The sequence below is a fragment of the Drosophila obscura genome, unplaced genomic scaffold (assembly GCF_018151105.1).
Source record: "Drosophila obscura isolate BZ-5 IFL unplaced genomic scaffold, ASM1815110v1 contig_37, whole genome shotgun sequence".
NCBI lineage: Eukaryota > Metazoa > Arthropoda > Insecta > Diptera > Drosophilidae > Drosophila > Drosophila obscura.
In genome coordinates, this window is record NW_024542825.1 from 2,191,615 (window position 1) to 2,218,270 (window position 26,656).

Genomic DNA, 26,656 nt, shown 5'->3' on the forward strand with positions numbered 1-26,656 from the left:
TCTCTATCCTGCGACTTGAGTCTGAGGCTGTGGGGGCTCTCTCCTTTTTCTCTATCTACAATATCGCCTGCTGTTTGCCACCATTTTCTCTTTTGGCCAGTTGCTGTTTTGTGCCCTGTCATTGCCCTGTTTCGCTGTGTATTTGCATAGGCCTATGCCTAAATATACCCTCGCCGTCCTATCCTATCCACTCTTTATGCCCTTCCTTCTGATATGATCTCGAATTACTACCCGCAATCTGCAATACCCGAATCATCGAATCCCGGGGATCGGGCCTATGTTCGTCCTCTGTTTGCGCTCCGTTAATAGTTCGTGTAAAAATCTACAAATATTTGCACTCTATTAATTTTTCTGATTTCTTTTCTTTCTTTCCTTCTTTTTTTTTTTTTGGTGTGTTCCCATTCTCGTATTTCTTTTGTTTTTCTAGTGCACGCTTCGCATAATTTTATTTTTTTTTTATGTCGTTCAACACGAAATTTAATATAGACTTCCCCCCCTCCCATCCATCCATTTGACTCTTCCCCTGACTTTCCTCTTATTTACACGCAGCACAAACAGAGCAAAAGTTGTTCTCGCTCTTTTTAAAATAAAAATTATACATTTAAGCGTTAAGTACAGTGTGGCACATAGCTGTAAGGTCGAGAAAACAACTCGAAAAAATGTAGAAAAATGTAGAAAAATGTGTGTGTTGCAAGGGAAAATGGTTTCCATATATTTTTGTGTGTTCTCATCCCACTGACTTTTCCATATAACTCTGTCACTCTGTCACTTAGCTTATACGCTTGAAACGCACTGTATACATATGTAATGTATATGAATACACTTTTTTCATACATACATACATATATATATTTTTTTTACAACCGCTTTTTGACGCGTGTGTGTATGTGTGTGTGTGTGTGTAGCACATGCAATATTTACCCATTAAATTTGCCTTTAATTAAATGAACTCCCCCCTTCCGCTTCGCTGCTACAGCTCCTCACCCTTTTACACCTTTTTTTTTCTGACTTTTTTCGGTTCCAAAAAGGGAAATGGCGTCGGAGCAGGAGAGGCAGAGTAGGGGGGCCCACATTTCGTTTGTTGAAATAAAAATATTGTTAATTGCAATTTATTCACATGAACACCTCCTCTGGGATCGAAACGGAAACGGAAATGGCAGCAGCAACAAGCAACAGCAGCAGCAGGCGGCTGAGGAGAGGAGAGCAATGGGGAAACGGAAGGAGTAATTTGCAGTCACATTCGATTTTAATATTTCATTATTTAATATTGTCCCCGGCCGGAGGTGGGGCATCGAATGCATATGCATAATGAATAACTCATTGGGAATCCAATGAGAAGACTCATGAATGCTGCTCTACCCCCACCCCCTTCCCAGCCATGACTAATGTGAAATTATTTGGGGAAATGTATTACGTATAGAGATGGAATTATGATGGATATTTCTGCTTTTTTCATATATTGTTTGTTTGTTACACGTTATGTTGGCGCGGAAATATGTCACACAATGCCACAAACAAGGTGATCCAAAATGCAGACAAATTTTATCTAGCCCTAATCTTGGCTGCGAGGTTATCCAGAGGCCTTCCAACTAGAACCCCACACAGCAGAGCGGCATAATCCTTAGCAATATGGGTACGGTACGATACGGTTTCCAGGGTACTCGGACACCTCAACACTCAAATTAAAGACTATCTGGGCTGGGCGCAGGGCTGACGTTGACCCATGCTATTGGGCCCCGAGGGCACGAACCTGGTCTGGTCGTAGATTAGCAGGCGGAGCAGGTGAGTTTAATCCATAAAATGTGCGATTATTGCGTTTATGCGGCCCGCGGCGTATTCGATATAAAATATAAACAAACGTTAGAGAAATTACAGCACAAAAGCCGAGCAAGGAGCAGGCAGCAGGCAGCAGGCAGGACGCCGTGTCCTTATGCCAAACGTACGACACACACACACACACATGTACCGTGTGCTCTGCCCTTCTGTGCTCTCTCATGTCTTCCCTTATTTGACTATCGATTAAAGTTTGTGGTCCTTGTGCACACAGTCGCCGGGGGGGGGGGGCGGTCGAGTGCTCGCAATAATACCGAAGAAAAGATTTTCGATTAATTTTAAATGTGACAGGACAAGCAGAAGGAGCGGGCGCCAGCAGCAGGTTGGTTGGTAATGGGAATGGGAATGGAATTGGCAGACAACCCCTTGGAATGCAGCAATCCCATAGCGAAATATCCACTGCGCCTCGGTGCGTCCTCCTCATAACGTGAGGATTATCCAATGGCAACCAGTCGGATGTCGGATGTCAACCCCCGTCCGGGGATAATGAAGTTTTTTTTTTTTTTGGGCCAGTGTCTGGGGCGTGGTATCTCTGCGGCCAGTCCACGTACACCCACCCACCCGCTGGGGCATCCACCTCAGCCGTCAATTAGCTCATTGTCATCGCAAAATGGCTGACAGCAGGCAGCAGGACACAGGAGGATGTGGATATGCCCACGCAGAGGCAGCAGCATTAGGTGGCCCTTGGCCTCTGAAAATCCACAAGGAGCTTGCCAAGGTGTTAAGCCAGCTGAGCCGCGGCCCACACGCCTGGGCGCGGCACACCCTACCTACTCCTGCAGCTTTCCTTTCCGTAGTGCTCTTCGTCGTGAATTCCGACTCGAGCAGGATGCAGCTTTGCAGAGTCCGCCGGAAGAGTCTTAGGCATTCAAGGGACCATAACTTGATTAAATCACTTCCGGATTTAAGCTTAAATGGAATGGTTTTTGATTGATAAAAAAACATCAACGATCCCATGGACATCTCAAGAGTCAGTCAGCCGCGCCTCAATTGCAGTGTGGGTTAAACAAAAATGTGGCAGGTCCGTACGGAAGAGTAGAAAAAATATATATTTATAATATAATAAAGAAATATATTTCGGTGATAATTTCTGTGGCATGCACAACTTAAATATTAATTTAAATGCGAGAAAATATAAAATATATAATGCCTATATCCGAGTGTATCAGCCACATTGCCCCCCCCCCTGCCGCGCCCCGCCCCCCGCCGCCCCGGCCGGCGCCCCGAGCCAGGCTGGCCAAGGCCCCCGAGCTCATGGGGCCCCCGGGCGGGTGTCGGGGGTTGCCGCAACAACCCGTGCGCTCGGGTGAGCGTGGGGTCGCCAACACTACTATATAACTACTTATTTATTGTACGGGACCATAATCCAATAAAACAAAAAAAAATTGTATATGGAAGATAGTTTTGGTTAATTTAAGGACCAACTTTCTGACTGATCATCGCTCTCTCCCTTGCTCTCATCCACGAATGATTCTAATGGATGAAAATCAAATACTTTTTATCGTTGGCAGTCATCTGAAAGCACAAATTGATAATTTTTGGATGCGGTATAAACCTTTAGCTTACCTCGTCTACTAAGCCATTAGGTGAATGGTTAATCTGCATCTCCAATGGACCTTGAGTTGAGGGATCTCTCACCGATTTTAGTATGTCCAGTGAACTTTTCACGAAGCCAGGAAACGAGTAGCAGTATTCATTTCCCAAATTAATATGTTTAAGTTTTCGACACTCTCGAAAGATGTCAAGCAGATGCCCAGAAATATTTAAAAATGTATGTTGCGAAGTGATTTCCAGACTCTCGAGATTAGTCATTTTAGGCAGGAGCGAGTAGATTTCCTCATCTTTGAATGCACACTTTAGGCTTGTGATTGAATCCACCTGCACGAGTTGGAGGGCCTCTTCAAGGCCGATGGAAGTGTTCTCCACAACCAAATTCTTTAATTTGGTTGAATGCTTCAGTGAAAGTGCCCGGAAGAGCCTTTCTAGAGAACCTTCTTCGGGGCTAGAGGAGATTGTCAGCTCTTCGAGGTGCAAGGATTCGGCCAATCCCTCAATGCCCTGGGTATCTTTGATTGGGAGCTTCAGGGACTTTAGTTTCGGAATTCGAAGAACAAGACTTAATGCGGTAGCTGATTCCTGATCGACTGCCGGACCATCGATAGTCAATTTCTGAATATTTGATTCGCCAGAAGATGCAAAAGCAGTGAGCAGATCTACCAGAGAGGCTTCACCTTTGCCAGTTCTTATGCCCAGATGCTCGATGCAGTTTCGCTGTGACAATACATCGACACCCTCTGTGCTGCAGAATGCGCACTCGAGTCGCTTCAGGGAACTTATAGCGCATACTTCCTTTACCTCTAGGGGGGTGAGACTTTCGCCCCTCACAGCCAGATGTTCTAGTGTGGGGCACTCTCTGGCGGCGAGCATGCCAAGAAGGTTCTTCAGGGAGCCCACTCGATGGGAGCCAACAACCAGCACTGCCAGCTGGGGAAGCTGAGCCAGCTGTTCTATTTCCATGTCCTGAACTTGGGGGGATAGCCCGCAGGCCAGGGATCGGAGAGACTTCATTCTACTCACTTCCCTCAGCTCTTCATTGCACATTTCGTAAGGATTGTCCAATCTGAGTTCCTGCAGAGTCTGGCCTTGATACGTGGCCAGCTGTCCGAAGAAATTAAGCATGGCGCCATCTTCGAAGACGCCAGAAATAATAACTTGCCGCAAATTCTGCAGGCTAGCCAGGGGACTTAGTCCCATGCCGTTGGGTAAGCCATTGCCTAACCTGACATTAAATGGAGAAACACTCAATTTCCCAGTGAACTTATCGAACGTGATTTTTCTAAGGGATAAATGGAGAGAATAGAATAGAATTTGCGTTCGAATTAAGATTTTTTTACAAACCTGCTGCCAGTTCTCTCTTCAAAAACATTGAAATCGCTTAAATGGAGTAAATGCTGGAAACTTTGTCTATCGGAGAGACAGCCCGTGAAGCACTTCCAGGAAGTAATCTTGGCCAATTCCGTAGTCTCACTCAAGTCCAGCGAGCTGTCGCGTATGCACAGACTCTGTAGATCGTGTTTAGTTCTCAACGCTAGGGCGGCAAAGAATTCTCTCAATGAGCCAGCTGCATGGTATCCTTTTATTTCCATATGGCTTACAGATTCAAGGCGGGCTAAAGATTCGATCGCGAGGTTATTTCGTTTAAAAAAATCCATTTCTACGTGCAGCTTATTGCTTTCCCGATTGAACGATATTCTCTCGTTCTCGATGTATATATCTATCGTATCTTGGCAGCCCTGCAACATTTCGATGACGATTTTAGACGATTTTTCGTCGACGTGGCCGGAGTGGTCTGGCTTACACTCTATATGAATTTCAGCTAACTTTTTGCAGGACTTTGTAACTGTAAGGACACCAGGCAATATCTTGTCTAACATTTCACTGGCATAAAGGTACAACTTTTCGAGTTTGGTTAGTTGGGACAGAAGCTGAATGTCCAGAGGATCAGCCAACTGACACTCCAAAGTTCGCAAAGAACTCAGGCGGGCCAGCTCCTTTGCCTCCACGGAAGTAATTACTTTCTTCAAACACAATTTATGTAGTGTCTGCGACTCCCTCGAAGCCAGAGCCGACAGGAGGCACCTGAGGGATCCTGGGCATGAGGGCACAGCTGTAATGGTCAATGCTTCGAGCACGGGTAGCTGCGCCAGGAGCTCAGCATTTTGTGTTTCGAAAAATCCACAATTCAATCGCTTCAGAGATACGATTTCAGATACTGCGGCGCTTTCCTCTGCCGTGATATTTCCCAACGATAAGTCAGTCAATGTGGGTGCGTTCCTGAATCCATTGAGAACCGGCTTAAGTGAAACAACTTGGGGCGATCTGTAAATCTTAAGCAAAGTAAAACCTGTCAGAGTCAAAAGGGGACTGAAGTCGCAGGCATTCGCATTCGCATTCGCATTCTCCTCTCTCATATCAAGCGTAAGTTCTCCACTTGGTCCGTATGTAATTGACGAATTGTTTAGCTCAATCCTCATTTTCCCCTTGGACTTCACTAGAAGGCTGAGAACTTGCTCCGATATTGCCCTAGAATCGTGTTTGGACAGTATCTTCAAGTGGCTGAGATGGGGCAGTTGGCACAACTGGCCAATGCTCTGGGGATCGTCAAATCCACACTCCACTTGAGTTAATGTATCAATCTGGGCCATGGCCTGCGTTTCATTGTGGTCCAGTGGTGCTTCGTATATGGACAAGCCACTAAGGACTTTGCTCTGATTGGCGGCCAATCCTTGCAGCAAAGGCTGAAGAGTGCCCTTCTCGTGCACGCCTGATATTTCCATGATTTCCAGTCTGGGAATCTTAGCCAAGGGCCTGTATTCGCTTGCATCGCAGTCGGGTCTCATTTTGAAGGCGAGTTCTTCCAGCTGTTCGCAATGCTCAGCTATCGCGGCCAGCCGCTTTCCGCCCGTTTCATTATTCATAAACGACAAAATGCGCAAGTTTTTGTTCATGCGGCAGATCTCAATCAAATCATCAATATCCATCCGAATATCTAAATAAAGTTTCTCGAGGCTTTTAAGTCTTCCCAGGCCCTCTAGGGTGTAGCCTGAAAATAAACAAATTTTTTTGTTACAAATGTAAACGAGAAGGAACGTGTGAGTCGCTTCTGGGGACGCGACTCTACTATTACCGTACTTAGTCAGTATACACATTTTTGAGCGAATGATTTTTTAGAAATTAAAAAAAAAAAAAAAAATTTTACATATTACATTTTCCATTCATATTCTACATCTCCAATGTATAGGGTTATACGCATACTCTAACGCGGTAGAGTTGTGCGAGCGAGAAGGAAAAGGGGTTGCACGGTGCGTGGCAGGAGGGGGCAGAGGAAGCAACTGAAAATTAATTTGTTCAGGCAAAAGATCTATCGATCAATTTGGCGCAGTAGGTCTGGGCAAGTAAGCGGGGGAACCAACAGAAAAGTTTCTTCATATCTGGCTATAATTGTGCCTGCCATCAGATTTTCAGTCCTTTGGGGGGCGGAAGGGGGTATGTCATTCTGAAATACACTTTTTAGGTGTGATATCGTAGTCTGGAAACCAAATTTGGTTGCCCTAGCTCTTATAGTCTTTGGTCCAGGCGTCAGGGCAGCGGACAGACAGACATCACATATCGACTCGGCTTTTGATGCTGATCAAGAATATATATACTTTATGGGGAAACGTTTCCTTCTTTGCGTTGCACACTTCTAATTTTACCACAAATCTAATATACCCCTTAAATCTTTTTTGAGTACGGGTATAACAATGTAGAGTCTTAGAATCTAGAGTCTTGTACGAATAATACTCACCCCGCACATCAATACACAACCTTTTCAGATTTGGCTTGTTTTGGAGTTGACCTATCACGGTTTGAAACGTTTCCAAGTGATCCCTGTGGAATGATTCGGGAGCGTAAAGCAATAAGATACCGGTCGAACGCCTGATGGCGTGGCTGAGGAAGGCCCAATAGGTTTCCTTGTCTTTTGCTGACTTTGCCTTCAGCCGGTTATACAACTTTTCAAAGTCGATGTGAATTATGCTGATCTTAAGGGACACAAACTTCGAAATCTTATTAAATAGATGCAGATCCCATTCAGAGAGCATATGGAGAATAGGCTCGCAGCAAGCGGTAAAGCTAATGAGATCATCATACTTGATGTCGTCAGTGGCATCTGGTCGGTCTCTCTCGCAGTTCTTTTTTATGTACTTAAATATTTCATAGAAGCACTCGATTGGCAATATTAAAATGCTAACTTGGCTCATTTTAATTTAATCACAGCGTTTGATTTGTTACAATAACAAAATATTATTTTTTTCCATTCAGGCGGTTATTAATATTTTATCTTTGTATTCGTTTTTTTGTTTCGCTGGAAAAGCTTTTACTTGTTTAGTGAGTGATTCATGCATATGCACGATTCGATTTTTTCAAATTTAATTTATTATATTATAATTTAGAATTAAAATTTATTAGTTAAATGTCGTATTAATTGCATGTTATATTAATATAACAAACAAAAAAATAATAAATTAATAATTGCACTTCAATGAACGGTTTTACATATAAAAACTATTCGGATAATTTACACGACTCTCTAGCACATCAACGCTCTGCTCTCTGGAATGGAACTGCAGTTTCTGCTGCCAGCGCAAAAAAACTGTCCTTTGGGCTTATAGAAGCTTTCTATACTCTCTTTCTTGCGTGCAAAGATAGTCTTTATCTGTATGCTTATCTTATCACACTTTCGGCCGACAAGGGCCGCGACTCTACTTTTATACACGGTATGCAGTCAGTATATACATATGTATGTATGTACACATACATATGTATGTGAGCTTATGATTGATGTAACCTTTACAATCTATATATTTTGAAGCACCGCATGCTCTTTGTACTCATTGTACATGCAACGACACGAGCAATTTCGGGAGCAATGACTTCAACGAAATCGAAAGGGAACGTTGTGAGTCGCGCGCATATGTCGCGGCTCTACTTTTATATCCGGTACTCAGACAGTATAGCTTATGATCTTTGTAGAATTTTAAAATATTCGATCTGTTCACCTCCGCCAGAGGGCTCACACTGCACGAGGCAGAGTATGTGAGCGAGGGAATGAATGAGTAAGCGCTGCTGCGCTGGAAATGTTATAGTCGTTGAGAACTAGGCGAATGACACGACTGACGGACAGACAGTTTTTTTTTAATTTTTAAGTTTTTCATTTTTGCTTTTCTCATTTTTTATTTTTTTTTTTATTTTTTATTAGAATATATAAAAATTACACCCATACCTAAGAGATACAGAGATGTTACAGATATTACAAATTTTCGCCCCATATCCCTGACACCGTTCCTGGCCAAAACTGGTAACGGTATCATAAACAACGAGAAGGAACGTGTGAGTCGCTTCTGGGGACGCGACTCTTACGACCCGTACTCAGTCAGCATATACATTTTTAAGCATATAATTATTTACAACTTAAAAAAAAAAATTTTTTTTGCTACATCTGTTATCTACATCTACATATATTATGTATATTATACATCTAACATGTATATTCTACATGTACCATTTAGATTCTACATCTCCTCCGCTAGGGTTGCTCGCGCACTGAACGCGGCAGAGTGTGCGAGCGAGAAGGAAAATGAGTTGCGTTGTCGTGGGCGGGAGGGGGAGGGGAAGCAACTGAAAATTAATTTCTTCATTCTGGCTATAATTATGATCCGATCTGATTCAGATTCGGCAATCTGGTAGATATGGGCATTCTCTACGATACTGCGGTTTTAGTTTTATCGTATCTTTAAAACTGTGCCTGCCACATATTTTCGTCCTTTGTGTGGGCGGAAGGGGGCGGGGCGAAATCTTGAAATACACTTGTAGCAGTGTGATATCACATGAGTCTGGAAACCAAATTTGGTTTCTCTAGCTCTTATAGTCTCTGAGATCCAGGCGCTCATCAAGACGGACGGACGGACAGACGGACGGACAGACGGACATGGCTATATAGGCTCGGCTATTGATGCTGATCAAGAATATATATACTTTATGGGGTCGGAAACGTTTCCTTCTCTGCGTTGCACACATCCACTTTTACCACAAATCTAATAGGAGGATTACGCATCATGTGCAATAGCATTGATGCATTTAGAACTCTGAGAAAATTCTTCGATGATGAAAGCACGAACATTCCGTCATACACTTACCAGCTTGGGTCCGAACGCGGCTACAGGGTCGTCATTCGCGATCTTCATCACTCCACTGGCACAGCTTACATTACAGAACTACTAACAGCATCAGGTCACGCTGTGAAGTTCATAAATGTGCTCAAGCGGAGACACACTGGTCAGGCAATGAACCTGTTTGAGGTTGAGTTGGTTCCCAAGGAGAATAATGTGGAGATTCTTAAGCTGACCAATATGGGCGGACAACGGGTACGCGTCGAAGTTAAAAGACGATCCAATGTTGTCGTCCAATGCCATAGATGCCAGCGTATAGGGCATACGCAAGCATATTGCAGGAGTGAGTTTGTCTGCGTAAAGTGCGGACTGGGTCATAAAACGGTTTTATGTGAGAAATCTGCCCTTGTGCCTGCCAAATGTGCAAACTGCAAAGGCGCCCATGCGGCCAGCTACAGAGGTTGCATTGCCTTCAAAAATGCAGAAAGCAGAAGAGCGCCAACTGAGGTACAGCGCGCCAATAAGCTGCTGGCTGGACTAGGCATGCCGGTGCTACCTCTGCCCTCAACTCGCCACAGAAGCCGACAACGCCAGCCTAGTGGCCATCGCCAAAAAAGTCGCCAGCGCTCTGAAGCAGGGCCTGCTCCAACTGTCAACCAGCATAGCTATGCAGATGTGGCCAGAGGAAGTCGCCAAGTAAATGTAGCAGCAATCCAACAGCAGCAACGTCGATCCCGCTCCAGAGCACAACATGTATCCATTGCCCGTAGACAGCAGTCAGTCAATAGACAGCAGTCGACTAATCGTAGCCAAAGCAGAGCAAACCATGCTAATTTAAACACCATCAGCCATAAATTGGATCAGCTTATCTCACTCCTTCTTGCAAAACATCAAGGGCAAAATAGATCCCCCTCTGTCTCTCTGCAACCTAGATCCAATTTGGAAGCAAGAATGGCATCGCTGGAGAACATGCTAAGCGTTCTCATTGCTCGCCTTCCTGCCGAGTTACGAGTCAATGACCCTCAAAATGCCTAACAAGACCCAGGAAATTAGGATAGCGTTCTGGAATGCAGCAGGCCTGTCCAATAAACACATGGAAGTCGAAGCCTTTCTATCCAATCAGCGTATTGATATACTTTTGTTGTGCGAAACACATATAAATACTAACACAGATATCAATATAGACGGATACCATCTTTACACCGCTAATCACCCATCAAATCGCCGGCAAGGTGGAGCAGCTGTTCTCGTAAGGAAGTGATTGCACTCCAGCTTGCTCCCTTGCTCGGAAGATCGTCTCCAGATAGCTGCCATCTCACTGCCCAGACCAAAGGGTGGCCCACTGAGAGTTGCTGCCATATATTGCCCACCCACATACGAGTGGACTGAGGTCCAGTTCAAAGAGCTGTTTGATTCTTTGGGTAGAGTTTTTATTATTGCTGGTGATTGGAACGCCAAAAGCCAATGGTGGGAGGAATGCTTGGTCCTGCAGGCGTGGCACTGTGCTTTCTGAGAAGCGTTCAGGGTAGTGGTCGAAATATCCTGGCCACTGGATCCCCAACTCACCTTTTCCCAACAATCGGAGGCATACACCATCTGCAATTGACTTTGGGGCTGTACCAAGGTATTCGCTCCAACCTTCTTCAAATCGTCTGCGGCTCCAGAACGAGGATCCGACCACGTCACTCAAAAAATCATCAGACTCCTCCAAAGACCTGAAGCTGGAAAAGGAAAAGTTTTATTAGCAAAAAGTGCCAATATCAGAAGGTACCAAAACTCACTTGATCAATACCCCTTAACTCTTTTTTGAGTACGGGTATAAAAAAAAACTGGAAAAATACATGCATATATCCGTGCAAAAAGATGTGCTACCCTACAGGTCATAAGCATATCAAAGATTGAATCAGCAGCGGTGTGCATAAATGATGTAAACATCATTCGCGTCGGTGGATTTTAGCAATGCGTACAACTGTGTCAACATAAATTTCTTAAAAAAAGTTTATGGAAAATGAAATGATTCATGATACCTTATAAGCTGATAGGCTTCCTCGCATGATTAGGTTCCTCAAACAGGTGGATTACCTTATAAGCTGATAGGCTTCCTCATTTGTCCTTAATTAAGTGATTTGTATAATAACTAATTTGATTTTCACATACCCAAAAACACTTTTAGATAAACAACACACTGAAATATATGTACGTATGAACAAACCTGAAGAAAAATCAATTTTATTTGCTTAAGATGCAATCACGCTAGCTCTTAAAATAATTCTTTCTACATGCAATAGCCACGAAGAGCCACAGCCAAAATGAAAGCCTGCTGCGAGCCATAACGAATCGAGCACTTAATAGGGAGCTTCTGTATTTTCGTGCAAATGCTATTTATAAGCATTAGTGATCGTAACTTGATTGGATTAGTAAGCCGTAAATGACCAACCTTCGCCAACAGCCTAATGTTGCTCCATTCCCATCTCTTGTTAGAATACATGTATGTCGGTAAGACAGTACTTCTTTTTATTTGCAACAGCTGCTTGCAAAATAATAAGTTACTGTATACAATATCAAAGCTAGTAACAAAGGCAGTAGTGATAACTTGTTAATCTAAGAGAGAAAATGTCGATTCAATGAAATATGTATCAGTGGAAAGCAGGATGATCTCAGTCCGATTGATGAGACATCGGAAGGAAAATAAACAACTTGCTGATCAGACATGAGCTGATGAGAGAACTGCTGAAGAAACAACAGCCCAGTGCTGAATTGGAGCTACAGCCAAGTGTTGACTTGGATCTATATACCGGAGGAGTCTTGGAGCTACAGACCAGATGAATTGGCTGCTCAGTGCCACAGGTCTTATGCCTCAAACCTGCCTTGTTCAAGTTGTTGGTGTTCGTGGTGGCGCGGGTACGTCTGTATTGGCCTAGCAAGGTGCAGGAGGAGTTAATTGTGAAGCAGGATAATCTCAGTCCGATTGATGAGACAACGGAAAAAATAAACAACTTGCTGATCAGACATGAGCTGATGAGAGAACTGCTGAAGAAACAACAGCCCAGTGCTGAATTGGAGCTACAGCCAAGTGTTGACTTGGATCTATATACCGGAGGAGTCTTGGAGCTACAGACCACAGGAATTGGCTGCTCAGTGCCACAGGTCATTGTCAGTAACCCTTTGGAGCTCCCGCGTAGCGGCAGTTCGCCGTATTAATGAACTAAATGTGCCACCGAAAGAAGGACGTACGCGAGTACGGTCTCAGGCTGCGGTAAAAGTTTAGCCGTGGTGCAGATGACCGCACCACAGATGCAACAGCAACACCAGCAGAAGCAGGCGCTGCCACCAAACGATTCCTACGAGTTTTTCTTGGTTATTAAGGCAGAAAGGCATAATATCAGATAACAAAATGGAAGTGAATGCCATTTTTATTTTCAGCTACCCAAAACGAGGCAAAACCCCAGCTGAGATATGTAACAAGCGGCGAACAAATTTCGACTGAACAATGAAATCAGTCGGGTCGAGCCTTTTATAGCTTTTGGTTTGGGGCGCCCAGCTGTCGCTGTCAGTGCTGACAGAATAACAGTGTAAATAAAAAGCTAGATTTGAAAAAAAAATATGCCAAAAATGGCTAAAGCCGAAAACTAATAAGCTACAAATTAAGCTTAGCCCCTACAGATGGTTAGTGCCTAAATACACCAAAAAACAAAGAAACCTAATACAATTGTCAACTTAAAAATTTTTCTCTAGGCAGCTAAATTTTTCACTTTTGATATTAAATTTAAATAAAATCACTTATTTTAGGGATTTTGCTTATTCAAATTTTTTATGCAACCAAACAATAGGGCGTTAGACCTACCAAACTTGTTCATTTATGAACAAGGTTGCTATACATTTAATGCTTAAACAAGCCTCATTTAAAATAAAAAAAAAGCTAAATTTCATTTTAAAAATTCTAAATTTAGCCTGAAATAAGTAAAATGGCAGCACTGGTCCCCGTCTCACTAGAATTGGACCAGACTTGAAAAAACATGCAGTGCGAGCGAGAGAAATATATACACATACAAATGCACCTTGAATCGACTGTGTGTGCTGGCGTACCAGCACTAACACAACTTTATCGTTCTATCTCTGTCTTGCCTTAGCTGCTGCGGTGCGCTGTCGTTGATCTGGTGGCAGCGCAGCAGCAGAGATTTCATACTTTCAGTCAGCTGTGCGTCTGGTGTGTCATGCTGACTCTGTCTTGCACACGTGCGGTACACGAACTGCGACAGTATGTAACGAATATTATAGTCCCGATAGAAGCAATATGTAAATATAAATATTATAATATACAAATAGATAAAAAGTTTATAAATATATACATATTTACTACGTAAATACATATACATATGTATGTATGCACCTTTAAATCAAAACTAATTTTTTCGATGATTTTTGCAATATATATATATTTTTTTTTTTTGTATAATTCATCCCTTATTATTTCTATCTATGACAATTAATAAACTTTCAATAACTTGGCAACTTATTTGTTTTTTTTTAGTACTGGTGAGCGATACATGATACTATACATTCCTTACTATCGCGCCTTTATAAATATAATCGGCTCAGATCTTTCCCGACATTGGCTTCGAAGTTCCAAGCTTCACGTCGTAAAACCGAAGCTGAATTGATCTAAGTTCATAATTTTGTATTATCTTATCTAACCGATACGTACACCAAAGTTTTCCAAAAGCTATGCAGCACGTATAAATACAATGGAGCGTACTATTTTTACGCTCTACGTATTTCTGAAAGTAAATGTAAACATCAAAATCACTTATCATTTGCATTCCCTTAGAACTATCGCATGAAATCCTCCATCACAAATGCCTGATCAAGTTTCGCTACCTCCGCTTTGGGGATTTCTACTGGAGCAACATCACTTAAAGCCACTCACACCACACCCCTTGCAGCGCTGCCACCCTCTGCGAGCCCACTTGCAGCTTTCCGCTTTGCTCCTCCCGTAAGCTTTGCTACGCTAAGCACAGAAGAGACTCCAGAGAGGAGGGTTTCAGGGTCTCTTCCCACAGCTAAGACTGCTTAGGGCCTGCAGTAGAGTGGCGCAGGGAGCCCCACTAATAATGGTAAATGGAAATTACTGGCAACAGAGCAATGAATGTGTTGCAGGGGGGGGACAGCACAGAGGAGCGGAGCGGAGCGGCACGGCAATTGTTAAAAAGCAAAGCAAATGTTATTGCCGAACAAACAGCAAGTGAAACCCGAAATCCATTCAAATCGCACAATTAGTTTGCCTCTAATCCGAGCCACAAATATAAGGTGGAGGAGTCGCTCTGGTTTTGGGCTGCGGCAAGGGGCGGGGGTTGGGGTTTGTGGTTGTTCCATTGTTTGGCACACACAAACGCATGTGCCGCATGTAGGGGAATCCATAGAAGCTACCATAGTAGAGCCTGCCCCCCGAAAAAGGTAGTCAAGGACTCTCGTCTCGAAATATTTCACGTTCTGTTTCTTTTATATTTCAGGACGGAGGGGGGGAAACAAAGGCGATAAGCAGGTGATGTACACTCCAAAAAAACCTTGCCCAAATATTGATACATACAAATATTATTTTTGCTACAAAAATTTTCAGCTTCATAAGGTTTTTTCGTTGATTTTCTGTGAGTGTACCTCCTCCACTTTCTGTTGGTTCGGGAACTTAGCTATCGACTTATGCGACTAGAACATTGACTAGAAAACAAGAATATATAACTAGAACTAGAGCGGCTCTCACTGCTCTCTCTCTGCTCCACTCTCGAACGGTAAGATTAAGTTTAAGTTTAGGTTTTAGATTAGATTTAGCTATGCATTTGATTCGCCTAAATTGGATTCACAGGATATCGCTGGCCCCCGCCTCATGCTGATGCTGATGATGATGATGTTGTTGATGATGTTGGTGCTGATGATGATGATGATGATGCTGATGCAGCTGCTCAACCAGATCGGCTATGCCCTCCACACCAACGCTCAGCGAGGGCAGCGTCTTGTCCAGCACCAGCAGCGATGGCGGCGGCGATGAACCCTTGGGCATGGAATCACCGTCACTGACTTGGTGGTGGGAGAGCAGCGAGCAGGAGAGGCCGCCACCGAACGAGGCCATGCCCAGGCCACTATTCGAACTAATTCCGTCGAGGCACAGCGATTGCAGGCCATTGGAATCGCCGGAGCTGAGGTGGTGTGGCGGCGCGTGACTCACATAGGGCGCGATCTGTGGCAGCGGCAGCGGCGACTGCTCCATGCTGAGTATGCAGTCCGCCTTGAAGCTGTCGATGGTGAACTGATCCACGCTGAGGAACTTCATCTCGTCGTAGGCGGAGGACCCGTCAGCCATGTCCAGGTCCAGGGAGCAGCCAGCAAACTCCAGTCCTTCGTCCTGCTCCTGCTGCTGTTGCTGTTGAGAATTCTGATGCTGCTGCTGCTGCTGTTGGTGCTCATGATGATGATGATGATGTTGATGTTGATGCTGCTGAGGCGGGTGCTGATGCTGCTGCTGCTGCTCGGAGTCCATCTGCGGATGCGTTTGCGTCTGTTGCTGCTGCGGCGGATATGTGGACCACTCCATGGACAAGCCACTGCCGCCACGTTCCAGGCCCAGGTGATCGATATTCAGATTGAGGAATATATTGGGCGAGAGCCGTGACGGCGACAGGGCGCCCGTGCCATAGGGCGCCTTCAGCTCGTTGTCCAGCGAATTGGATGACTGCGGCGGTGTGTCCGGCAGCAGAGTACCACCAGCACCTACACAGCGAGAGAGAGAGAGCGGAAAGAGATTAATAGCTGGAGTATAAACGAAGAATCTTAGGGGATTGATGCCCACCCAATGCACTGTCCAATTGACCCAGAACCGCCGCACTGTCATCGTAGGCCACATCCAGATCCAGTGAACCTTCTTTGTAGTCGCCCAGGCTGCCGCCGATCTTCTCCTGCTTGCGCCACTTGGCCCTGCGATTCTGGAACCACACCTGCACACGCGCCTCCGTCAGATCGATGCGCACCGCCAGCTCCTCGCGAAAGAACACATCCGGATAGTGGGTGCGCTGAAAGGCGCGCTCCAGCTCCTGCAGTTGCAACGTATTGAAGGTGGTTCTATGGATCAACGACAGTTAGAAGAGAGGATTGAATTCGCTCTGTAGATCAGCTGGTGAGTGCCCTACCTGTATCTCCTCTGCTTGCGCTTCATTGTGCCTTTTTCCATGCGAATCCTGAGTGGGTTCGGTATGTGGAGAATTCTACGAGTGTCTGCCGTGGCTCGACCGTGTGTCTCCCCTGGCTCCTTCGCCTCCTGCTATTGTGCCTGTGTCCGCTGGTTCGGTGGGTCGGTCTTCAAGCGAGTCTTGACATAGTCGCAATGTGTCTGTTTTTTTTCGTATTCTATTTTTTAACGATTTTCGTCGACACTTTGAGGGCTTCCCGCTACCTTTTGCCACCTCTCTCGCACCCACTCGCTTTTCCGCCTCAACAAATTCCGCAGCGGAAAAACTGTACAACAATAACAACAAGAGAGAAGTTTTCCCAAGAGATAATATCTCTAGGAAGATGGAAGCACGAGTAACGGAAGCTGCTGCTGCCTGCCTGCCTGCCCTGCCTGCAGCTCCTCCTCCACTTTACAGTTTGAGAGTAGGCGGCTGTCAAACTGTATGTGTGTGTGTGCGTGTCAAACTGTAGGCCCGAGCGACGTTCTTACCACGACGACGCGTATTCAACTGAGCGGGATAGCCGGAATGGAGTCCAATGCGTGCCGCTCGACGTCGGAGGGGAAGCCCTAAAAGTGGGTACCCATTCGCCTGTGCACCCTACGCCCCACGCGGACTGTCTGACCCGTGGCAGCCGTGGTAGTTGCCAGAAGAAGTCGCTCTAGCCGGACCCTGCACCTGCATAGACCAGTGAGACAGCAGACAGTGCAGAGATAGACAGGCGGAGAGAGTAAGTGAGCTCATAGCTGGAAGATGACGACACAAGCAGGAACCAAAGCATCTCCCACATGGGGAGGAATATTTAAGGGTAAGGCTGGGATTTAGGGGTAAGTAAAAGACAGAAAGAATTCTATTTGTGCTAGGAATAAAATCATTTGGGATATTTCTAAGCTGAGAGAGAACTTAAAGCGCAGAAAGCTGAATGTCTTAGGGATCACTGAGTGGCCGGGAAAATCCTCCACAATTTGAATACAAAAATTCACAGGGAAATTCTACCTAAAACCGCACACCCCCTCCACTCATATTTCGTAGTCGATTTGTAGCCACCCCACCACCCTGGCACTCTCGCGGCGACAAGTGTTGGGTGGGGTTGGTTGGAGAGTGCGAACCGACAGCCGACCTTTTGCCTGGGCATACGTACATATGTCTGGGTCAGTGGGCTTCCTTTAGCGCCACCCCCACTCCACACGCCACACGCCACAGCACTTGAGGCCTTAAAGCCATTTTGGCCATTGAATGGCAGTGGAGTATAAATAGCCAAAGGATTCAACCCCATCAGCCGCCCAGTGACCACTCTCGAGTCCCAGTCCCAGTCCCACGCCCGACTCCAGTCCATTGTTATAGTGTCAACAGTTGTGTTGGGTCATTGTTACGCCGTCCAGGTGACGGGACCATAATGGATGCTTCGCTTGCGACACACACCCACAAAAGGTAATCCGAGAGCCATTCCATTCCGTGCCATTCGCCATTGTCCAGTGGCATATAAAAGAGCAGGGATTCCTTGCTGGGAGCCGCACAAGGAGTTCAGCTCTGCACAGGCACGGATCCAGCAGGATGCTCTGGGTGAGTCCCGAGGCGACAGCTCACAGCTGAAGAAAGATTTGCTTGAGGGGTTTTGTCTTTCGCAGTTTCCCGTTTCGATAGCGGCGCTGGCGCTGCTCTGCCTGGCCAGTGGTGGTGGAGGAGTCGGAATCGGAGTCGCAGGCAGTCGCTATGGCAGCGACGATGGTGGCGGCTACGAGGATATGGAGGAACAGGAGCAGCCGGATCGCAGTACTTCCAAGATGCTCAGCGCCCTGTTCGGATTCGGCCAGGCAACGCCCCATCCCACAGAGACAGCGGCGGCCATGCCCCATCAGCTGCAGCTGCCGGCAATGTACTACGACGATTTCTACGAGGATCTGCTGACCACCAAGCGCAACGATGTCCATCATGCCGGCTGCGATTGCAAAGTTACGGTTTGTTGCGCGCCCCGAATCATCCAGCGCGCGGATAATCACAGTCTCTGTCCGTCCCCTGCTCTAGAACGTACTGCTCGACCTGGGCACCATGCACTTTCCGCGCTATCTGATGAACGCCGTGTGCGAGTCGCGTCCCGCACAGGATGCCAAGTGCACACACGGCTCCAATTGCAGGCCACTGGAGTACAAGGTGAAGGTGCTGACCCAGGCCACGGTGCCGGATCGTGCCGCTGCCTGGATGAACAAGGAGAGGAGTGCGGCTCAGATGTGGCAGTTCGAGACGGTCACCGTCACCGCCGGCTGCTTCTGTGCCAAGTTGTGAGTTGTCTGACGGATTAGTCGTATATTAATTAAAGCGCCAAAAAGACGCCCATAGTTGTCTTTATTGCTTGGGTTGGAGATTCGAAAGGGGAAACAGATTTTTATAGCTATAATAAGGCATTTTCTCGGGTTCTATCTAAGATATGCTAGTGTTTGTCTCATTACTATATGATATGGGGTCAAAAAGTGTATCAGAAATCGTAAAAAACTGCTCAAAATACATGAGAAGTGTGGTTAAATGTGGATTATAAGGGAATCCCATTCAAGATTAGCTTCGCTTGAACTTTATAAAATACTTATTGAGCTTATTCGAACTTTTCTTTGCTGCTTTTCTTACTCGTTAAGAACGCAAGGGTTTTTGTATAAAATGTGTAAAATATTCCATGGGGAAATTGATTCCCCCTTTTGAGTCAAAGGCACTTTTAAAATCTACTACATAAATGGACGGCAAACGTTTACAGTTCTACCTGCAGTTCTAACGTATGTGGAGGTTGAATAAGCGATTCCTTGTTCAGCTAAGAGCGTGAAATGTGCCAAGAACCCAGGCCCAGCAGCGTCATGAGCAGGGTCAGACCCACGGCTTGTCGTTGTCCAGCCGGAGCGCCACTCTGCAAGTAAGATGGGTTAGATTGGAGGCACTAGCCAAGCCTCTACGGAGAGTACACTCACAATCACAAAATAGTTGCAGCGATCGCCCGGACAGCACTCGTTGCACGCCCAATCCTCGTACCAGATGTGGGTGCAGTAGAGCTGCATGTAGCGCTTCCGCTTGGACTGGCACTGCTCCTTGGTCATGCAGCGCTTGGACACATAATATTGCTTGAGTGCGCCCTCGGAGAAGTATGGCTGGCTGCCCCAGCGAATCTCTGTGCCACAGACATTCTCATAGGATTCGCAGGTCTTGATCGTGTTGAGGCACTTTTCCGTGTTGCCCGTCTGATTGGAGCACACATAGCACTCCAGGCCAGCCACAAAACTCACTAGATATTGTCCGGGGTATTATAAAGCATTAATTGAGGTGTGGCCCGTAAAACTCGAAAGACTCACCTTGCGTGCACAGATAAACAGCTGCTAGGGCCAGCACGGCAATCTCCCAGGATTTCATTATGGGCCGTCGTGCAATCTCAGTCGCAGTGGAGTGGATAAACAGCAGCAGCAGCAGCAGATAACAAATGCGGTAAATAAAGATGAATAATTGACAAACAAAACCACTCCCAAAGCATCAGCAACAAATTAGAAGACGCGTGAGTTTTACAACCCTAGCTGTTTGCACTGTTTGAAAGTTTCGCAACACTGCAACAGTGAAATAGTGCTGGCAATCACAAAAGAAACATTGCACTGAAAAATGGCTAAATATTTATATTAAGTAAATGCAATTTATACCCTATATTATATAGTTAGTAGTTGAGACCATACTTAGCGAGCATTATGCATATAAACCCTATCGATCTGGATGTTTATTAATCCATAATTTTGAAGACACGCTATTTCTGACTGGAAAAAGCCAAATCTAACAGGAAAAAATCCAATCGGCCATCACCGATTCAGCGTTAACCGCGCAACCATTTTAATCTTTTCCTGCGCAAAATTTCTGAACATTCTGTTTGCTGCTGCTGTTGCTTCTGTCTGCCACCCATCGCCTGGACAGACAACCCCAGATACCACACAAAACATGGCCAGAAAGGATCAGGAAGCTGTGCAGCTGCCCAGGCCAGCGCTGCCCGTGGGATTTCGCCAATTTGCCACACAGGTGGCCGGACACACATTTGAGGCGACGAATGCCGCCGCCGTGGGTCTGCTGCAGGACTCTGTTGCAGGATGCGTGCTGAAGCCGCTGGGCAAGCCCGAGTGTGAAGTGCGGGAACTCAACTTTTATGAGTCATTGGCATCGGCGGCGGCGGCGGCGTCGGTGACGGGAGCCATGGCCGAAGCGCCAGGTGATAATGACCTTGCCGCCCTCGGTCGTCACGTCCCGCGTTTTTACGGCCATCTCAAACTGGTTGTGAATCAGCGCGAGCACACATTTGTCAGGCTGGAAGACCTCACGCGCGGCATGCAGCAGCCGTGCGTCATGGACGTGAAGATGGGTCGCCGCACCTGGGATCCCCTGTCCTCGCCGCACAAGCGCCAGGTGGAGGAGCAAAAGTATGTGATATGCAAGCAGAAGCTTGGCCTCTGCCTGCCCGGTTTCCTGGTCTACCTGCCAGCGGAGGTGCCCGGCCAGACGGTGCTCATGCGGCATGGCAAGGACTACGGCAAGAGCCTGGATGTGGCCGGCTTCCGGCAGACCATGGGCATCTTCTTCAATGCCAGCACCAGTGACTCCAAGACGCGAGCTGCCGGCTCGGAGATTCTGCTGCGTGAGGTGCTGCGACAGCTGCAGGAGATCCTCGCCTGGTTCAAGCGCCAGCGTTTACTTCACTTCTATGCCAGCTCCCTGCTCATCTGCTACGACTATGCACGACTCGGCGCCCAGCCGCCACCGTCCCCGCCTTTGCTCAATGGCCATCATCATGGCCATAATCATTGCTCCGACGATCCCTCCGAGTGGATACGCGTGCGTATGATTGACTTTGCTCACGTGTATCCGGCGGAGGATGGCCAGCCCGATGAGAACTACATGTTCGGACTGCAGAGCCTCATCGAGGTGGTCCAATCCATACTCTACCGATAGCCAAGTAGAGACCAAGACCAAGGAGCCGCAGCCTCCACCAAACTACTCCACACATTTGTATTATTGCGTAAGCCAAAAGATTAGTCCACACAGTAGGACCCTAAAGAAGGGAATATGGGAGCTACTCCAAAACGTAGAATAAAACCCGGTTTTGTACAATTTGTGTATATATTTTGTTTGTGTGTCTGCCGATCCTAGTGCTAGCCGGGCATACCTTAGAGCATGTAATCCATTTCGTAACGCTCGTACTGATTCTTCGGATCGTTGGTGATCCTTGGATAGCCCGCAATGAGGGCATCCTGCCCGCCGATATACAGCGAATTGTAGATCTTCCAGTAGACATCGCGCACCTTGCGTGCGGGATGGAAGAGCCCCTGGAGCGTGTACTGCAGTATCTTGATGGAGCCCAGCGACACCCTCAGTCCGTCCACCGAGTCCATGAAGGCCTGCACCAGATGCGGCGACGTCTCGAAGATATTCGGCCACACATAGTTCAGCAGATGCGTGAGGGCGTCCTCGCAGCCAAAGCCATAGACCCCCAGGGACATGTGCTTGATGGCCGAGCAGGCTGTCTGGCGATGCACCAGATCGCGGTCCATCAGTGCATCCTCCAGCAGCGGACAGACGGCGTATATGTAGTCCTTGCCCATCTCCCCAATGTACTCGAAGAGGAAGGCCAGCGACTTGAGCACACCGTTCTGCACGTTCAGCTCGGGCACTCGGTACTCGTTCATCAAGGCGGGCAGGACAGTGAAGGGGCGACAGGTCTCGGCCACAATGGCAATGGCCACGGTGGTGCACACACGATTCTGTCGCTCCTGCACCTTCAGATTGTTCAGCAGCGTGGCCAGCACATCGTGTGGGCCGATGGCCTTGGCAATGTAACCAAAAGTGTTGACTGTCGCCCGCCGAATGGCCTTCTTGTGGGCCTTGAGCAGCTCCAGCAGCTCGAAGCAGATGCGCATCCACTCGCGGGCCGACACATACTCGGGTCCGCGATCGGCAATGCGACCGACCAGATCGATGCAGTTCTCCTGCACCTTCTCGTGTCGATTCTTCAGGATGGGTGTAAGGCGGGGCAGGAGATCCTTGATGGGCGGCGTCATCTTGGTCATGCCAATGACATTTACGATGGCCTTCAGTGCGCCCAGGATGCTGCCCAACACCTCCGGATACTCCTCGCCCAGATACTCGTACAAAACGACACCGAGATGGCCCATCAGCTTCTCCTCCTGGCAGGTCTTCATCACCACAGCGATCCGCGAGATGAGATCCGCTGCCTGCTGGCGCACCTTCGCCGATTTGTTGTTCAGTCGCCACAGAATGGTGCCGCAGATCTGCGGCAGATACGGCTTGACGCGCTTGCCCAGCTGATTGACAATGGTGCCGAAGCCATTCAGCATGACCACATCCTCGGTGGTCTGCTCCTGGAAGGCGTACAGAATGCCGTCGATGAGCTGCTCCTCGAGGCGCGAATCAATGTCCGCTGCACCCAGATTGCCCATGATCTTCTCCACCGTTTCCATAACCATTTTGCGGTATTGCTCGTTTTCGTCCTTTAGGTCATCCACCACGCGATTGATGATCTCGGAGGCGCCCACCTTGTTGGCTATCTCGACGGTGGTGTCCACCAGCTGGCGATAGTTGCGTCTGTCCAGGGCCATGCGATGGTTCCAGAAGAACTTGAAAAAGTGCGGCAGGATCTCCTCCTTGATGTACTGCGGCTCCACGCCGTCGGTGGCGCAGCACTGCTTCACCACCTTGAGGACGATCTTCTTCATCTCCTCGTCGGGCGACTGAAACTCTCGAATGAGAATCAGCATCACCTCGCGCGTATAGTAGTTGGCGTACTCGGCGTCCATCAGCGGAATCAGGTAGCCAATGGCCTTCAGGAAGGCGGCCAATCCCTTGCCGCGATGCGTGCGGATGCCCTTCCACAGGGGCTTCAGCACCGAATCGAACGACTCAATGCCGTAGGGCGTGGCAGCCTCTGCGAGCGCCGCAATGGCCAAAGCGGTGATGGTGCGCACCTTCTGCTGCTCATCCACCAGCCCGTGCTCGATGATCTCCACGAGAGCTTTGAGATGCGGCAGAATGGCGCAGCCCATGAGGATTGCAATCTGCTGGACAATCTTGATGCCCGTGTGGCGGGCCTGCCACGATTTCTTGGACTTGCAAACGGCCTTCAAGAAGGGCAGCAGCGAGGGTATGCCCAGAGCCGAAGCCACCACCGCAAAGGCACGCGCTGTCGTATTTCTCACGTACTCGTCAATGTTGTCAATGTCCGGACGCATTGTGGAGATCATGGTGGCCAGGCCGGCGGCCTTGGCCAGATTGGAGATGATCTCGCGGCCCTCAATGCGGGCATAGTGATCCTCGTCGATCAGCAGCGGCTCAATCACAACCAGAATCTTGTGCACATACGGACGCACCAGATCGTCCAGCTTGTACAGCACACGATCAATGACTTTCACCAGCAAGTGACGCTCCTGATCCTCCAGCGTGGGCGACATGAGCAGCGGCAGGATCTGATTGAAGAGCGGCCCCGCACCGAATTCGCGCGCCTTGTCCGTAATCTGGCGCAGGGCGGACTTGCGCATGGGCGGCGATCCGTTCTTGATGGTCAGCAGCAGCTTCATAATTTTGCGCTCCTTCAGCTCCTCGGGCGACAGCGAGTCCTCGTTGACGTCCACCAGCAGCTTGTCGAAATACTGCGCATCTTCGGGCTTCATAAAGGGCAGATTCTGCCCCTTTGGCTGATTATCCATGAATTTGGCATTCTTGTCCTCCACCTGAATGAAGAAGCCCGCCGGGGTGCCAGCGATGGGCGTGGGTGTGGCCATCAGCTTGCGGCCGGGCGTCCGCACTGGCACATAGCCGGCGGGTGGCGGCAGTATCTTGTAGCCGGGCGGGAACATCTGATCGAGCTCCTCGTCGGTGTAGGGCCTGTTCCGCTCGTCGATCTCCTTCTCCCAGCGATAGGCCTGCAGCTGTTCGGGCGTCATGGCGGCCAGCGCACCAGCTGTGGGCGTGGCCATGGCCATGGCCTTCACACCCACCGGAGTGCTGCCGCCGGGTGTGAGCATCGGTGTGGCATGGCCGGGTGTGGCATGCGGCGTCATGCTGGGCGTCATGTTCGGTGTCATGGCGCTGGCATTTGTCGGCGTTATAGCGGGCGTGGCATTCGATGGGGTCTCGTCCCATCTGGAGCGACGCTTCGAGGCGCCCGGAGTCGACTCAATGGAGATGCTCTCGCCGCCGGCACCGCTGCCCGTGCGATCTGGCTTGGGGGTCTCGGCCCAGCCACTGTGTCCGGGCGTCTCGCGCTCCGTTTTTGGCGTCTCATCCCAGCGGTTGCGTCGCGCCGACTTCTCGTGGCCAGGTGTCTCATGTCCCGGTGTCATGGCATGTGCCGGTGTGGCATCCCAGATGCGTGTGCCCAGTCCCGGTGTGGCGCCGGGCGTCTCGCTACCCTTGTGGCCGGGAGTCTCATCCCAGCGATGATCTCCGGGTGTTTTCTGCAACGAAAACAGAGATTGAAAAGTGCTCTAAATGGATGCTGCATCCCAGCTATACTCACATCCTCCCAGGTGGGTGTGGCTGCACTGCTTGGTGTGGCCGCCACCTTGGCCGGTATGAAGCTATCGCTGACCGTCTGATCCCAGCGGCCACGCTTCCGTGAGCTGCTATCTTTGGAGGAGCTGTCGCCGTTCGACGATGATGATTGCGATGATGCGGAAGATTTCACCAGCGTACCGTCCTTGGATTTCTCCATGATGCGGCGCCGCAGCTCGGTCTCCTCGCCCTTGAGCATCTGCTCCCGCATGATGTCTGTGTAGGTACGGGAGCCCACATCCGGGGTCTTGCCGCCATCGGCAAAGGGATCGGCGCGCTCTGGCGAGATGATAATGCGACGCCGCTTCTGCCTGTACTCATCCTCACGATCGGCAATGGTCGGATGCCGTCGATCCGCAAATGGATCCACATCCTCCTTGCCCTGGGTGACATCCTTCAGCACCGAAATGGGCGCCGTGTATGTGGTGCGTTTCTGTGGCACTGGGAAGCCATCGTCCTCGTCCTCATCGCCCTCGTCATTGGCGGCGATCGATGTGTTGTAGCCCTCATAGCGGCCCTTGCCCTTGGCCGCCTCCTCGTCGTACAAATCGGTGTCGAAGAATCCGCCGCTGTCCAACAGTCCCACGCCCTCCGCTGCTGCAGTGGTCTTGGCCAGCTCCGTTTTCTTCTCCTGTATAACAGAGATTTGCGCCTCGATGTCTGAAATGGGTCACAAAGAATGTTGATGAAATAATTGATTTTCGTATGAGGGGAGGGAGGGCAAACCAAACCGGGTGCACTTTTGTGGGCCGTTTTAGGGGCTCCGCACGCAGGATTCTAGTGTTCCCATCTTCTATGACCTGCAGGAGAGCTAATTAGTTGCTTGCTTTGGCTCACCTTCATGTGTTCGCGGAATATTTTCCATTTTTAACAACAAATTGTAAAGACGCGTACATGCAGGGTGAAGATTTATCGAAACATACCGATTTACCATAAATCAGTGATGAGAGAAAAAACTTAGCCCACTAAACCCCCCTCTATTTAAACAGGCTAACAACTAGAGTTAAATCGCGGGAAATAACACTGTTGTACATATTTCTTGTCCATCCATCCTTTTGAAGTACAATACAAGATATCTTTCACCTGAACTGGGCATATATTTTTAAAGTTTCCAAATTCTCGTGAGGTATATTTAAATACCCACTGGTCGACAATGGGCTAATCGTTCCTTGTTCATAATTGAAAACCATATTTCTCGATTTTGATAGTCCGTTTAATATATCAAGCTAGATAGGACCCTCAGAACTGAAAACATAATTTTATTCGATGGATGAATCAATTTTTCACAAAACTGACTAAGTTTAAGAACTTCTTTTCATTGGATTG

General features: G+C 48.0%; 6 protein-coding genes across 6 annotated transcripts; 2 read left to right on the forward strand and 4 right to left on the reverse strand.

Annotated features, from left to right (window-relative positions):
- Positions 1-3,223: 3,223 nt before the first annotated feature.
- Positions 3,224-7,990, reverse strand: LOC111073515. The gene is made up of 4 exons (XM_022365850.2): positions 7,181-7,990; positions 4,732-6,436; positions 3,400-4,669; positions 3,224-3,348 (listed from the first exon to the last, which is right to left on the reverse strand). The coding sequence occupies exons 1-4, from the start codon at positions 7,632-7,634 to the stop codon at positions 3,307-3,309; spliced, it is 3,471 nt and encodes a 1,156-aa protein (XP_022221542.2). The 5' UTR covers positions 7,635-7,990; the 3' UTR covers positions 3,224-3,306.
- Positions 7,991-14,746: 6,756 nt separating this feature from the next.
- Positions 14,747-17,007, reverse strand: LOC111073479 (mastermind-like domain-containing protein 1). The gene is made up of 3 exons (XM_022365791.2): positions 16,721-17,007; positions 16,384-16,652; positions 14,747-16,304 (listed from the first exon to the last, which is right to left on the reverse strand). Exons 1-3 carry the CDS (start codon positions 16,759-16,761, stop codon positions 15,397-15,399), a joined length of 1,218 nt encoding a protein of 405 aa, XP_022221483.2. The 5' UTR covers positions 16,762-17,007; the 3' UTR covers positions 14,747-15,396.
- A 1,153-nt stretch (positions 17,008-18,160) lies between these two features.
- LOC111073510 lies at positions 18,161-19,096 on the forward strand (the record flags this gene model as incomplete). Its single annotated transcript, XM_022365844.2, has 3 exons — positions 18,161-18,322; positions 18,388-18,717; positions 18,785-19,096. Coding segments are annotated over 3 exons (750 nt in total), but the record flags the coding sequence as incomplete, so codon positions are not given.
- A 336-nt stretch (positions 19,097-19,432) lies between these two features.
- Positions 19,433-20,293, reverse strand: LOC111081252. Its single transcript, XM_022377257.2, has 3 exons — positions 20,089-20,293; positions 19,711-20,021; positions 19,433-19,649 (listed from the first exon to the last, which is right to left on the reverse strand). Exons 1-3 carry the CDS (start codon positions 20,144-20,146, stop codon positions 19,557-19,559), a joined length of 462 nt encoding a protein of 153 aa, XP_022232949.1. The 5' UTR covers positions 20,147-20,293; the 3' UTR covers positions 19,433-19,556.
- Positions 20,294-20,508: 215 nt separating this feature from the next.
- LOC111081250 (inositol polyphosphate multikinase IPK2) lies at positions 20,509-21,871 on the forward strand. Its single transcript, XM_022377256.2, has one exon. The coding sequence runs from the start codon at positions 20,714-20,716 to the stop codon at positions 21,713-21,715; it is 1,002 nt and encodes a 333-aa protein (XP_022232948.2). The 5' UTR covers positions 20,509-20,713; the 3' UTR covers positions 21,716-21,871.
- Positions 21,872-26,277, reverse strand: LOC111081249 (splicing factor 3B subunit 1). Its single transcript, XM_022377255.2, has 3 exons — positions 26,168-26,277; positions 25,296-25,990; positions 21,872-25,233 (listed from the first exon to the last, which is right to left on the reverse strand). Exons 1-3 carry the CDS (start codon positions 26,262-26,264, stop codon positions 21,931-21,933), a joined length of 4,095 nt encoding a protein of 1,364 aa, XP_022232947.2. The 5' UTR covers positions 26,265-26,277; the 3' UTR covers positions 21,872-21,930.
- Between the last annotated feature and the right edge of the window lie 379 nt (positions 26,278-26,656).

What these genes read in the sequence shown, in the direction of transcription:
- LOC111081252 (XM_022377257.2), bottom strand. Translation starts at nt 20,146, where the DNA reads ATGAAATCCTGGGAGATTGCCGTGCTGGCCCTAGCAGCTGTTTATCTG. An exon ending in TGTTTATCTGTGCACGCAAG is followed by an intron (nt 20,022 to 20,088) that starts GTGAGTCTTTCG and finishes GACAATATCTAG; the next exon opens with TGAGTTTTGTGGCTGGCCTG. An exon ending in GCTGCAACTATTTTGTGATT is followed by an intron (nt 19,650 to 19,710) that starts GTGAGTGTACTC and finishes TCTTACTTGCAG; the next exon opens with AGTGGCGCTCCGGCTGGACA.
- LOC111081250 (XM_022377256.2), top strand. Translation starts at nt 20,714, where the DNA reads ATGGCCAGAAAGGATCAGGAAGCTGTGCAGCTGCCCAGGCCAGCGCTG.
- LOC111081249 (XM_022377255.2), bottom strand. Translation starts at nt 26,264, where the DNA reads ATGGTAAATCGGTATGTTTCGATAAATCTTCACCCTGCATGTACGCGT. An exon ending in TATTCCGCGAACACATGAAG is followed by an intron (nt 25,991 to 26,167) that starts GTGAGCCAAAGC and finishes GACCCATTTCAG; the next exon opens with ACATCGAGGCGCAAATCTCT. An exon ending in CCACACCCACCTGGGAGGAT is followed by an intron (nt 25,234 to 25,295) that starts GTGAGTATAGCT and finishes TTTTCGTTGCAG; the next exon opens with AAAACACCCGGAGATCATCG.
- LOC111073479 (XM_022365791.2), bottom strand. Translation starts at nt 16,761, where the DNA reads ATGGAAAAAGGCACAATGAAGCGCAAGCAGAGGAGATACAG. An exon ending in CGCAAGCAGAGGAGATACAG is followed by an intron (nt 16,653 to 16,720) that starts GTAGGGCACTCA and finishes GTTGATCCATAG; the next exon opens with AACCACCTTCAATACGTTGC. An exon ending in TCAATTGGACAGTGCATTGG is followed by an intron (nt 16,305 to 16,383) that starts GTGGGCATCAAT and finishes CTCGCTGTGTAG; the next exon opens with GTGCTGGTGGTACTCTGCTG.
- LOC111073515 (XM_022365850.2), bottom strand. Translation starts at nt 7,634, where the DNA reads ATGAGCCAAGTTAGCATTTTAATATTGCCAATCGAGTGCTTCTATGAA. An exon ending in GAAGAGAGAACTGGCAGCAG is followed by an intron (nt 4,670 to 4,731) that starts GTTTGTAAAAAA and finishes TTTATCCCTTAG; the next exon opens with AAAAATCACGTTCGATAAGT. An exon ending in CTAATGGCTTAGTAGACGAG is followed by an intron (nt 3,349 to 3,399) that starts GTAAGCTAAAGG and finishes TTGTGCTTTCAG; the next exon opens with ATGACTGCCAACGATAAAAA.